We start from the raw sequence: 12,290 nt of genomic DNA on the forward strand, positions 1-12,290 counted from the left end.
TTTTCTACTCCCATTCTTCCCCAGAGATCTCTGATCATTAGACCCTTCCCTCTCTTTATGCTCAGACTCCCTACCCATCCTTTCCTCTCTTTATTCCCAGACTCCCTACACATTCTTCCCTTTTTTTATGCTCAAATCCACACACTCCTCTGTCAGACTCAAGTCACTCATGCCACTACTCTTCTGCTGATTTCACACCACCAACCCTCAGACCTAGATCCCTACTATTGATTGGCTGTGAGTGCATATGTATGTGGCCAGTTCAGAAGTGCTGAGGTGGTAGTTTACCCATTTCTCGGTAAATATTTTAATATGAAAAGGCTTTTTAGAATCATTTCCTATCTTCATGTACTTTGTCCAGCAAAGATAACAGTAAACCAGAAGTTGCCCAAGAGCTTTCTGAAGCAGCATGGCTTAGATAGAGCGTGGGCCTGAGAGTCAGAGGACCTAGGTTCTAATCCTGGCTCGGCCACTTTTCTGCTTTGTGACCTTGCGCAAGTCACTTCATTTCTCTGTACCTCAGTTACCTCATCTGTAAAATGGAGATTGAGATTGTGAGCCCCATGTGGGACAGGGACTGTGTCCAACCTCATTTGCTTGTATCCACTCCAGTGTTTAGTACAGTGCCTTGGCACATAGTAAGTGCTTTAAAAATATCACTATCATTATTATTATTTTTTAAAAAATATTCCTACTCCAGTTTGGAGAAATGAAACATCTAAAAGGTAGACTGGCTTAAGCCAAAGAACCACAGAAAGCTTTTGTACAGTATGTGTAATGACCAGTTCGGCCCAACCTTTTGATTGGCATTATCTTCCATATTCAGAGAGAAGAATACCAAAGTTTAAGGTATTTGAATTAAAACAAAGTACACATTTTTCTCCCCAAACATTATAAGGGAGGAGTTTGAAGCTTGTCTTAAAGTTCTAGATCACTCATTCTTCTATTCCTTGAGAACGATTAGCGTTTTAAATTAGTTTAAAAGCACACACATCATTAAATGGAGTGGTTAATTACATTGATTTACACAATGTGACATCATTAACAAAGTGTAGTTTGATGTCATAACTACTTTTAAACCACTGTCTTATTATTTAACTGTTCCTAATTGAACTTTTTGACTTATCCAAAAAAATTGATATTTTGTTACTATAGGTGAGTCCTTGCCTGTTTTGTTGCACAGAATCGTGACCCAAGAGCAGAATAAAAGGTCTCATTTATCATAAAACAATCACTTCAGTTATGACCATAAGTGCTAGCTCAGATGTCTGTTCCTTTTCCCTTTCTCAATCCTTAGAAAAATTCCTGTCTGTGTGTGTGTGTGTGTGTGTGTGTGTAAGAATGTATAATTGGGTTACTTAAAGCACATTAAAAAGTTGTAGGGTTTTTTTGATGCAAGAATTATTTTTCAGTTTCTGCTTTCTGTCTGCCTCTCACAGGCCTACCTTTTACAGCAAAAGCTTACTTCTCCAATAAGTATTTATAAAGGAAGGGAAATAAGAAACTGGTAGTGTTAATCTCCTTTCTGTAAGCCCTTGTATCTTTTCTGAGAAAAATACTCTTGTCATCAACAAGACAGACAGTGGCTCTGCATAGTTAAGCTTTAGTATGAGAACAAGATCTGATTTAGAAGAACATGTATAATACAGCACGAAAGCAGACTGCCTTATTCAGCATTTTGGTAGAAGATAGAGAAATTGAGTAATAAGATGGTCTTCTTTCAGTGTAGTTAGCAGTTACAGTCTTTTGATTTAATAATCTAAGGTTTTAGCTTTAAATATTGTTCAAGGAGAAAAATCACAATTTCTAAAAGCAAAATAAGAATGGAATTCAAGTTTGTCAAAAAAAAAAAGTCATATTTAAACTATATCATCTCAACAGAGATACAGAAATTGTTCATTTTCAGTTTAGTATTAGTGTTACGATTGTGATTATCATCCGATTTTTATCTGAAATGCTTAATTTTAATAGCCTCCCCCATACTGAAAAAACCTTTTCTTGATTCTAGAAAACATAGTTACTGGATATGGTGCCAGATGGACTGACATTGTTAGTTCATATTGGGATCGTTGTGTCTTAGAACATAGACTAAGATGGAAGTTTATATTTTTCTCTTGGGAAGTTTAGGGCATTTGCCTACAATATCTCAGTGTACCTCAACAAATGCCATAATAATACTAACAATACTAATGCTGTTGACTATAGTATTATTATTATTATTGTTGTTGTTGTTGTTATTCATTAAGCCCTTACTATGTGCCACACACCATGCTAAGTGCTTGAGTAGATACAAGATAATCAGGTCAGACACATTCCCTGACCCACATAGAACTTTGTCTTAAATAGTAGTGCCAGCAGGTGTAGAATCCTCATTTTATAGACGAGGAAACTGAGACAGAGTTGTGGCTTTCCTATCGTCACATAGCAGGCAAGTGGCAGAGCTGGGATTAGAACCCAGGCTCGTGCTCTTTCCACAAGGCCATGCTGCTTTTATATAAAAGGAGAGCAGTGTTAATCTAAAAGCATGAAAAATGTTGTGGCACTGTATGACTGTGCAGGAGTGATTGTGAGTTTAACATTAAAGAATAATATAAGGATTGTAAGCTCCTTTGAGGGCAGGGTCTTTCTCTTGTGGAAATCTTATTAGTCCTAAACTACTCATACTTTGGCCTTGTTTAAGAAAAGAAATTGCAATCATACCAATAAGTACTCGAATGTGTAGTTAAATTAGAAGTCTTTTAAAATTTCTGATTCATGTGATTTAGGACTAGAAAGAAATTTGTTAAATTTCTGGGGCTTCACATTTGTGGTTGGATTTTAAACCTTGTTAAACTTCTTGGGGAGGAAGTGGCCTAGCTGTTAAACAGGAAATTGGAATCCTAGGTTCTTTTTCTATCTCTGCAATTAACTTGTATGAACCTAGGCAAGAAGCAGTCATCTTCCCAATTTAGTTTGGAAAAAGTGACCTAGTTGGGATGCTGTAATATTAGAGAATGTTTTTAAAACACTTGAGGTGGGTAGATGAAAAATATAAATATAAAATGGTAGTTGGAATGATCCCAATAGTTATCTCTTTAAGGATTTTTAAAAGAGATTATTTTATCTAAAGCCAAAAATATGTTCCATTCAAGTAATTTGGAATTACCACAGGTGCCTTGTTAGGAGACAGACAGACACACACAAATAAATAAATAAAAGGGTCCCAGATACTTGGAGGTTAAGGCAAAACCCAAGAATTGAAAAATACTTTTGTGCATATTTTCACATTTTAAAATGCTATTTTTTCTAATCAGTCACTTTTAGCTATGCTTAATGCTACCACACCTGTACCATTGGTGAGCTCATACGTGATACTGATATAATTGTCTAAGATACCAGATGTGATATCTGTATTAAGTCTAGGTTGCAGATTACCAGGGCTTTGTAGTTCTTTTGATTGGTAAGGAGGTTAATGCCACATTGGCTTTCTACTCCTATCTAGCAGGTTTCCACAAAGGGCATGCTGGTCTCTTCAATTTATGTCTCTGAATCCTGTTCAGCTAAGCAGCATAGTATGCAGTGATTATTGTAATTGGTTCAATTAAATGTCAGCTTTCAGCTCTGAATTGCTTTTGATAAACCTTAAGTTTACACATAGGCTGATAACCATAGTTTTTTTTCAGTAATTGATCTTCAGTCCTTATCCAGTCCACAACACTGTACTGACTAAGTGGTTTATCATTTTTAGCATGACCTCTTGCATGGGCGCTCCTAGAGCGCAGTCACCTGTATATGAGCTCATGAATGACTCTCGGCAGGACTTTTGATGATGATAACCTATCGAACCTGAAGAATTTCCAAAGAGACCTGAAGCATTTTTCGAATAAAGGTGTTCACATTTGTTATGTCTTGAAGGATAGAATGTCTGGCCATCCTTAGCACTTCTGTACATATATCCACGTACTCTACTATTCACTTTATTCATCTATTCGTCTTCCCATACTCTTGCTTTTACCAGTTGTCTTTATCCTTCCTCCTACTCCCACCTTTTGTAAATACTTTGTGCCTTCGCTATTAGATGGTAATCGCCTTGAGGATGGCAAGGTGCACTATACTCTGCCAAGCTCTCAATACACAGTGGTTGGTTCCCAACAAAGCAAATTGATGATCTTAATACCACCCTTTCTACTGAACTCACTCGCTCCCGTATCCCTTCGTTGGTCTCTTACCACTACCCCACAGTCCTGGATCACCTCCGCAGTCTGCCTGCTTCACTCTTGTACATGACCTGCGGAGCACTGCTGGTGGAAATCAAGATATCAGTCTGACTTCACCCTCTTCAAGTGTATCCTTGCGTGCTTTAACTCTGCCCTCTCCTCTGCCTGGCAAAATGATTTCTCTGTCCTTATTGACACCCATGCCCATTGCCCTTGCCAGTTGTTCCAGATGTTTAACTTCCTCCTCAAATCCTTTGTTCCCCTGCCTCCCCCATCCCTTGCCCCTAATGTCCTGGCCACCTACTTAATTGAAGAAATTGACTATTAGATGTGATCTCCCTAAAATCTCCCCTGCCCCTTCCCAAGCCCTCTCCACTCTTGCCCCTTTAACTTTCCCATCTTTCCCAGCAGTATCTCTAGAAGAGATATCCTGCCTTTTCTCAAAATCCACCCCTTCCACCAGCACATCCAACCCCATTTCTTCACACCTTCTCAAAACACTTGCCCCCTCCATACTTCCTTCTCTCACTGTGGGCAGGAAATGTCTGTTATATTGTTATATTCTCCCAAGCACTTAGCACAGTGATCTGCACCCAGTAAGCACTTAATAAATACAGTTAGCTGATTGACAGCAGGCACTCCATAAATACTTTCAATTAATTGGTCAAGTATGGCTACTTAAAGTAGTCTCAGCTTGAGGGAACCTGTCCTGCAACCCTGCTTTATTACAGTTCCATAAGGCTCCTTCAACTCTGGCACACCACACCACTGTGGAGCATCATTAGGATCTTGGTGAACTTCTCAGAGCAGCCAAACTTGCTGAGTAGTTGCCACAGCTCAGGTCTCTAGGTGATATCAAATGCTAATATTTTTAGGTGACTGAATATAATAGTCTAAATGATAATCATTGTGGTATTTATTGTGCCAAGAACTGTACTAAGTTCTGGGGTAAATACCAAATAATGAGGTCAGATATAGTCTCTAGCCCACATGGGACTCACGGTCTAAGTAGGGAAGGATCACAGTTATATAAGCCCAAATTTATAAATGAGGGAACTGAGCCACAGAGCAGTCAAGTGATTTGCCCGACGTTTCATACACTGGACCATGCTGCTTTGTTGATTTCTGAACTTTTATGGCAAAGATCAGTACTACAATTTTGCCATCTAAAGCCTCATTGTGACTGCATTGAACATTGATAGGAATGCAGTCCAATAACTGGTTGAGAAGAATCCTGGTAAACCTTGCCAGCAGTAGGACATGTAAGGTGCCTTGATAGCTTCCATAGACTTCTAGCTTCTCAAAAATGTTGTTTGTAGTTGCTCCTTAGAAACTTTGTCACATAATTTTTGGTGTTCCACATGCTGAGGAAAATTTTGTGCAAAAGTATGACTACATCCCTCCTTGCTTGTATATCTTGCCAGTATGTCATCTGATCTGGAAGTATTATTACCAGTCTTTATGACACTGGCTGTTGTAAAGGCCATCTTTTCATATGCTATTGGGTCCTCTCTATTGGTCTTAGAGAGAGAGAGAGAAAAAAAGAAAAAGAAGACTATTAACTCGAGCAGGGCCAGAAGTACATGGAGGGCAGTTTGGAGCCAAGTCAAACTGAGCCGGCTCCCCACTGTTTGGGGCAAGGAAGCTGGGGTCGTGTCCATGGTGTGCAGTATAAGTATATACTGTATATTTACCTGTATATATGCATGCACACACATATAAACAACGCACACACATACACACCAGGTGGGTTGGAGAGAGACCGGGGAGTCAAGGGCATAGGGAGCTAGGTTTGGGGTGCACAGGGGTCAAGAAAGTCCCTAGGAATAGTGTGGGGAGGAGAGAGACCGGGGCAGGCGGATAGTGGAGAACAACCTACAAAAGTAATTTTTACTTAACTGTTGGACTCAGTTGTCATATCAGGGCTGGTTCTGGAAGAGAACCTAACTAATCGCATGTAGGACTATGGGAAAACAAATACCATGATGTGACCATTCACTACACAGCCACATATTTGAGGAACATATTACGGATGTATCTTGGGCCGTACCTCTATTTGCTTTATGAGGTTGAAGTAAGCTGACCACCAGCGAGGGGAACACTAGAAGAAAAATTGAAATGGCATGAAGCACAACTTCAAACAATAGGAAATAGATGTAGACTCCTGGGAGACTGTACTGGCAGGACAAGCTACTAGTCTGTAGTAACTAGCATTTTGCTCAAGGAGGGCCTCCCTATTTGTGTCAAAGCTAATCATTCCAGATGCTGCTGCTGCTAGAAGTGATGCTGCAGCCTGCAAGTTAAAGGATAGCATTTGTGTGCAATTGCAGAAGCAACTACTGATTGTACATTGGTCTTTCCAGACAAGTCCACACATACAAACATACAAAAGATGGTGTCACCTAACACTTGAAGACAGGGCTGTTTGTTCTCCTGTATTATATGTCATTTTACCCTTAGCCACTCCTGCCATGTTTTTCCTCCGCTTGAATTCCACATTACATAAAGCACGATAAAATTATTGGTTGTTCCCTTTCATAATATGACTTGTAAATTCTCTCCTGCCTTTTCTCAGCTTTTCCATTTATTGGTCCTCAGTTTTTTCATGCAGTTTCCTCTGAGTCAACTCAATTTAGAACAGTTGCTGTTCTTTATAATGCTAACCATTGGTAGTTGGAAGGAGAAAATGACTGGCAAATGGTCTATAAATGGCTAATGATTTTATAAATTGAATCTTGTGGAGTGATGTCAGATTCCCGGTCCATTGGCCTAGCTGTTCCTATAAAGAATGTGAAAGCTTACATTGTAAACTTGAGCAAGTTCAAAAGAACCTTTATGATTAACTCCAGAAAAACAATGTACAGTAATTCCCAAGTAATGTCATCCTTTAGATTAGATCCCTGCCAGACAAGGAAGAAGTTTGTTTTAGTTGAAGTGTCATCAAACTTTAAAGATGCCTCCTAATAGTTGCTCTAAGAATTCAGGAGGAATTACAGGTTTTGTTTTCTTTGGTTAAAGTAATTCACCTGCATTTTGGTTAATGGTAAATGAATTAAATATGAATACTGAAGATGCTAAAGAGAAGGAATGCCAAAGGCAGAATGGAGCAGAGAATAGAGGAAAAAATGATGTAGGAAAAAATGTTGTTTAAAGTAACACAAACGAGGTATTAAAGCTGAAGAATAGCAGAAATAAAGAAACCATTTAAATGGATCCTGTAAAAGCAGAAAATATTCTTCAAATTAGAGTATGTGAGAGTGATGGAATAGAGAATCTGAAAAAGCTGAAAGGTGTTATTGATGCAAATTTTTCTAAATCTCAGTAAAAGGTTATAGCAAGGATAGTCACAGATCCCAAATAACACATGGAATTCCCAACCATGTCCTCTGTCTGCTGAAATGAGGGGATGTATGGAAAGTGTGGGAGGAGCAGTGAAAGAAGATAGAAGGAACCTTAATTGAACAAGTCTGATCTGGAGAGAAGAATCAGAGCAGGGGAAGGCCAAGAAAGGAGGCTCTGGGACATGGGATAGGAAAGGTGGAGAAGTGGTGACCCAAAGGCAGAGGAAGGAGAGGGGCAAAGATCTGGTTTAATCCCCAACATGCCAAGCTACACAAACCCATCAGCCATTCCAGCACAAATTTTTTTTTTACACCCATTCCCTGCCCTTGTGTATATATGTTTATCCAATTATCTATATTCAATTACTGATTTTGATTTTCATCTGTCAATACTTTTATTATTTTCCCAAGCACTTACTGCAGTGCTGTATACTCAATAAATACCATTGATTGATTGATTAATTTATGTCTTCCTCTGTTCGAGTGTAAACATTTTGGTGGGAAAGCATCAGTTTTGTGTTATATACTCCCCAGGGCTCAGTACAGTGCATTGCACCGAGTTTGCTCTCAATTAATAGTATTACCACTGCTGCTACTCATGGGAACTGTAGAGAAGGAGGATGCCCCCAGGACAATAACTAGTACTGGGGGAAAAAGTTTGAAAAGGGGCAAAATAGAATTGCTGACAAGCAGCGAGAGAGAGCTTATCTCTAAGTTCCCTGTGAATTCTGCCTTTAACCTGTATTTTGTTCAAATGGTAGATGCTTAAATGATGCTTACATTTTTGGTAATTTTTTTTTTTAGTGCACTGTGAAAGTAAATGCTCCCCTTCTCACTTTTGTCTTTTCCTTTTCTCCCAATACTGATGAAGCAGCCCGACCAAATCAATTTGGAATGCCTGGGATAGTGCCACCGTATATTCCTCAGATGCTTAACATTCCACAGGCCTCAATACATGCAAAATCTGGGGTAAATATTCATAATCCTGTTGATGATCTGAGTTTCTAGTTCTTGGAAAACTATAATGTACAAACCCTGATCTTAACAATCACATATGCATGAACTTATTTTAATTTATAAAACAAGTGAGTTTTCAGACTCCAGTGAAAGTTGTTTTCTGAAAGCAATAGGTTATTATTATGCGTAAAATTTTTAAAAAAGTAAATCTTTTTGCAAGGTAGCAAGCATGTAAATTAAGAATTGCCCAGGGCCTCCAAACTGCATTTTACTCTGTCTTTGTGAAATGTGTCCTCTATTTTAGGTTCAACAAATGTCTAACCCAGGTGTTGTTCTGGGTCAGGGTCCATACCCATATAGCCTCTCTGAGCCGGCCATCACTTTGGAAACAAGTGGAAAAAATTTGTCTGAGCAGAACAACTACAGTAACATTCCTCATGAAGGAAAGCATACTCCACTGTATGAGAGATCCTCCCCAATAAATCTAGCTCAGAGTGGCAGCCCCAACCATGTGGATTCAACCTATTTTCATGCCTCTTCTACATCATCTTCCTCAGATAACGACGAAGGCAATGGAGGAGCTGCAAAGTAAGTAATGCATTTTATGCTCTTTGTCGAATAGAAGCTTATGAGCTGGAGAACCTTGTTTAGAAATTGCAAAAGCATAATTATATGTTGAAGAGTGCTTCGTGCTCTCGATAGGAAAGGCATTATATCAGTTAGAGGTATTATGTGCCCCAATTCACTTTGTTCTGTTAATTATTTTCAACACTGATTTTCCTGTTTTGTTTGAGGTGAGTATTTGTCCACTAGGCAGCATGGCCTAGTGGAAAGAATGTGGGACTGGGAGTCAGGAGACCTGAGTTCTAGTCCCATTCTGCCACTGGCCTGCTGTGTGACTTTGGGCAAGTCACTTAATCTCTCTGTGCCCCAATTTCCTCATCTGTGAAATAGGGATAAGAGACCTGCTCTCACTACCTCTTAGATTGGGAGCCTTGTGTGGTTCAGGGACTTGGTTTGAGCTGTTTGTTTTGTGTCTACTTCAGTGCTTAGCACATAGGGAGTGCTTAATAAATCCCACTTCTAATAAACAAATGGGGGGGAATCTCATAGCTATCCTTTACAATTGTAAATAAAATGTATGATCAGTGATCTTTGCAAGTATTCTGACTCTTTATTAGACTACCTTTCTCTTCTTCCCTTCATCCTTCACTAGTAAAAGCAGGCCCCCTAAAAGTTAAGAAATAGCTTAATAGTGGGAAATTACCCCATAAAATAAAAATTTCTACAATTATTTATCATTTTAAAAAACAAATAGAAGGCTAATCTTGTAAACTTTTCAGGGCATCACAAAATACAGATAACATCCATGATTCTCAGGGGATAATTATCTAGTTTGTGGATTATCCAGGCCCTTAGCTTCTCATCTTTCTAGCTTCCTGCCTCTTGGCTATTGGGCTACTTATGGATTTAAAAGTAGATTAGCTTGCAGCTCTGGCAAGATTTGGTGGCAGATGAAGTTGAAATTTTTGTTTTTCCATTACTATGTTTTTCCTGTCTCGTTACTCAAGATTTGACTATTACAAAAGAGCGCATTGCAAGGTACAAGGGGCATTAAGGTGGATACGCAGAACTAAGCCTCACATATAAGCATGAAATTGCTAATATAGCATAGAGGTGTTCACCTGGGAGAGAATTTTTTTAGGCCCCCTGGTTAAGGTGCTGTCTCATACCCAGCTAGACTTTAGGCTCCTTGTGGGCCGGTAGCTTGTCCTCTGTTGAACCCTCCCAAGCACTTAATACAGTGCTCTGCTCGTAGTAGATGCTCAGTAAATGTGATAGACTGATGTCCCCAGATCCCCTGCTGGTTTAAAACAAATTTTAATTGAAATGGTTGCTAAAGCATGTAGGTTTCTGAGGCTTAAGAGATCAGCATTCCATTCCAGAGACATTGCTGTTCTCACATCAATGAGAGCACTTTTTATCAATTCCTTTTGATGCATTTTTAGAATACCTGTTTTCAGAGGTTTTTAAAAAAATTATTAAAAGAGTTCCAGGCAAGACAGGAAAAGGAAAGTGGTATTTATCCCTATTTTAAGAGTTGGCGAATCCTAGACCAGTGTTCTCTTGTGGTGTCTCACTTAAAAATAAATAAATAAATAAATAAAAATCAGTGGGCATGTTGGAATCAGAACCACAGCCTGCTGGCTAGTCACAGTGTCAGTTGTGCTGCCTGTCTTAAAAGGGAAAGCATGGGGATCTATCTAAATAGCCTATATAAAGTTGATGTGTCCCAGCAAGACTCCAACTTTGCATTTCACCTATACTTTGTCACTGGGTTATTTTTATTCTCAGATGCGGTACTTTATTGTGTAGATAGAGTATTTGCCTTTAAAGAAAAAAAACCCTCATTTTATATGAGCTTTTTCACATTGATATTTTCAAAATGTGAATATTAAAGCCAAAGGCAATGCACTTTCATGTGCCTGCACTAATAAAAGGGAGTTTCAGTGTGTTCAATAGAGTCATGGGATGATAGGTATACCACCTCATACCCATTCACCTGCCATCCACTAAGTTTTTGTTGTGGTTCTGCTGCAAAGGGTTGCAGCCTGAACCAACATGCAGCCACATTACCAGGATAGGAAAAAGGAGAGTGGGATGGGTTTGGACAATGTGTCGCACATGATCACCAGATATACACAATTACTGCCCCTACGTTTCCTCACCTTCAATTCCGTATTATCCTCTTGTCGCCCCCACTTCTGCTTTTACTACCTCTGCACCTACTGGGTAGGAGAGGCTATTTGGAAGCATATGCCAGAGTAGAGCCAAAATCCCCTGCACTGACCCTAGGGAAAACCCTATGATAATTCTAAGGAAGCGGTCACTTTAGGCTGCTTCTCTCATCCTGTACTGAGACAGTTCCATCAACGCCATATACTGGCCATATGCAACATCAAGTGGCAGCAGAGGATCACAAACAACGATGCCCTGGTTCAAAGTTAATCTGCTAGCACTGAAGGTGGTTCTGGGTGGGGCATAGGAGAAGAATGGATGTCAGCAGGATACCCAGACAGTTTCTGGGTACTGGTGAGCTGAAATTGGGCAGCCCAAATCAAAGGGGGCAAAGAATGTTTTATGAGTGCAATAAAGTGAAACTTCAGATAATATGGCCTCGTGGCTGAAAATTGGAACACAGGCCTCCATGGTGTGCTGCAATCAAGAAAGGAGCAGCTCTTCTTGAGCAGAAATTCTTGAGAGAAACGTGAAACCAGGAAGTGAAAGCAAGAATGGCACCACGCACTACAATCAAACATGAAATCACAACAAAGGATAATCTTGTAGCTGGGATTGCATGTCCTGTAGTGGCTTTCAGCCACACACCCAAGCATCCATAGATGAACCTCCCCATCAGTAGCATTGTCTTAGAGTAAGAAGGGCATTTATACCTACGTATGCTGAAATCATAGTAGAGAACTTCTCTGTTTTGATCTTGGCCATGATTTTTCCTTTTCAAGTTCCCCTGTCTGTTCTTCCCCCCAACCCCGGCCCTTTTTTTTTTTAAGTATGTTTGGTGTGTGCTCTCTCTTTTTTAAAAAACAAAATGATCAGGGAGCATAAAACTCTGCTGTCTTCCTTGCCAGACTTGGAAGATTCTCTGAAACGTTGGTCATGATATATTTACCTGTCTCCAAGAGTCAGAAATAAGTTTTTACTCCCATGTGATAAAATGTCTGACCCAGAATTACTCACCGTTCCTCACTTGTAAATGAAAACACGCAACATATTTTCA

The 12,290-nt window shown here is 39.5% G+C and overlaps 1 protein-coding gene across 5 annotated transcripts in view; it reads left to right on the forward strand.

Moving 5' to 3' along the window:
* FAM120A (family with sequence similarity 120A) overlaps positions 1–12,290 on the forward strand; it is a 104,282-nt gene that overhangs the window by 41,756 nt on the left and 50,236 nt on the right. For 4 of the 5 annotated variants that reach the window (XM_029051013.2, XM_029051012.2, XM_029051010.2 and 1 more), the window contains 2 exons: positions 8,409–8,506; positions 8,799–9,082. In XM_029051013.2, the coding sequence (XP_028906846.1) occupies positions 8,409–8,506; positions 8,799–9,082 (382 nt within the window). The remainder of the gene's footprint in view (positions 1–8,408; positions 8,507–8,798; positions 9,083–12,290) is intronic. The other variant, XM_029051011.2, reaches the window with a different exon arrangement.

The sequence above is a fragment of the Ornithorhynchus anatinus genome, chromosome X1, assembly GCF_004115215.2.
Source record: "Ornithorhynchus anatinus isolate Pmale09 chromosome X1, mOrnAna1.pri.v4, whole genome shotgun sequence".
NCBI lineage: Eukaryota > Metazoa > Chordata > Mammalia > Monotremata > Ornithorhynchidae > Ornithorhynchus > Ornithorhynchus anatinus.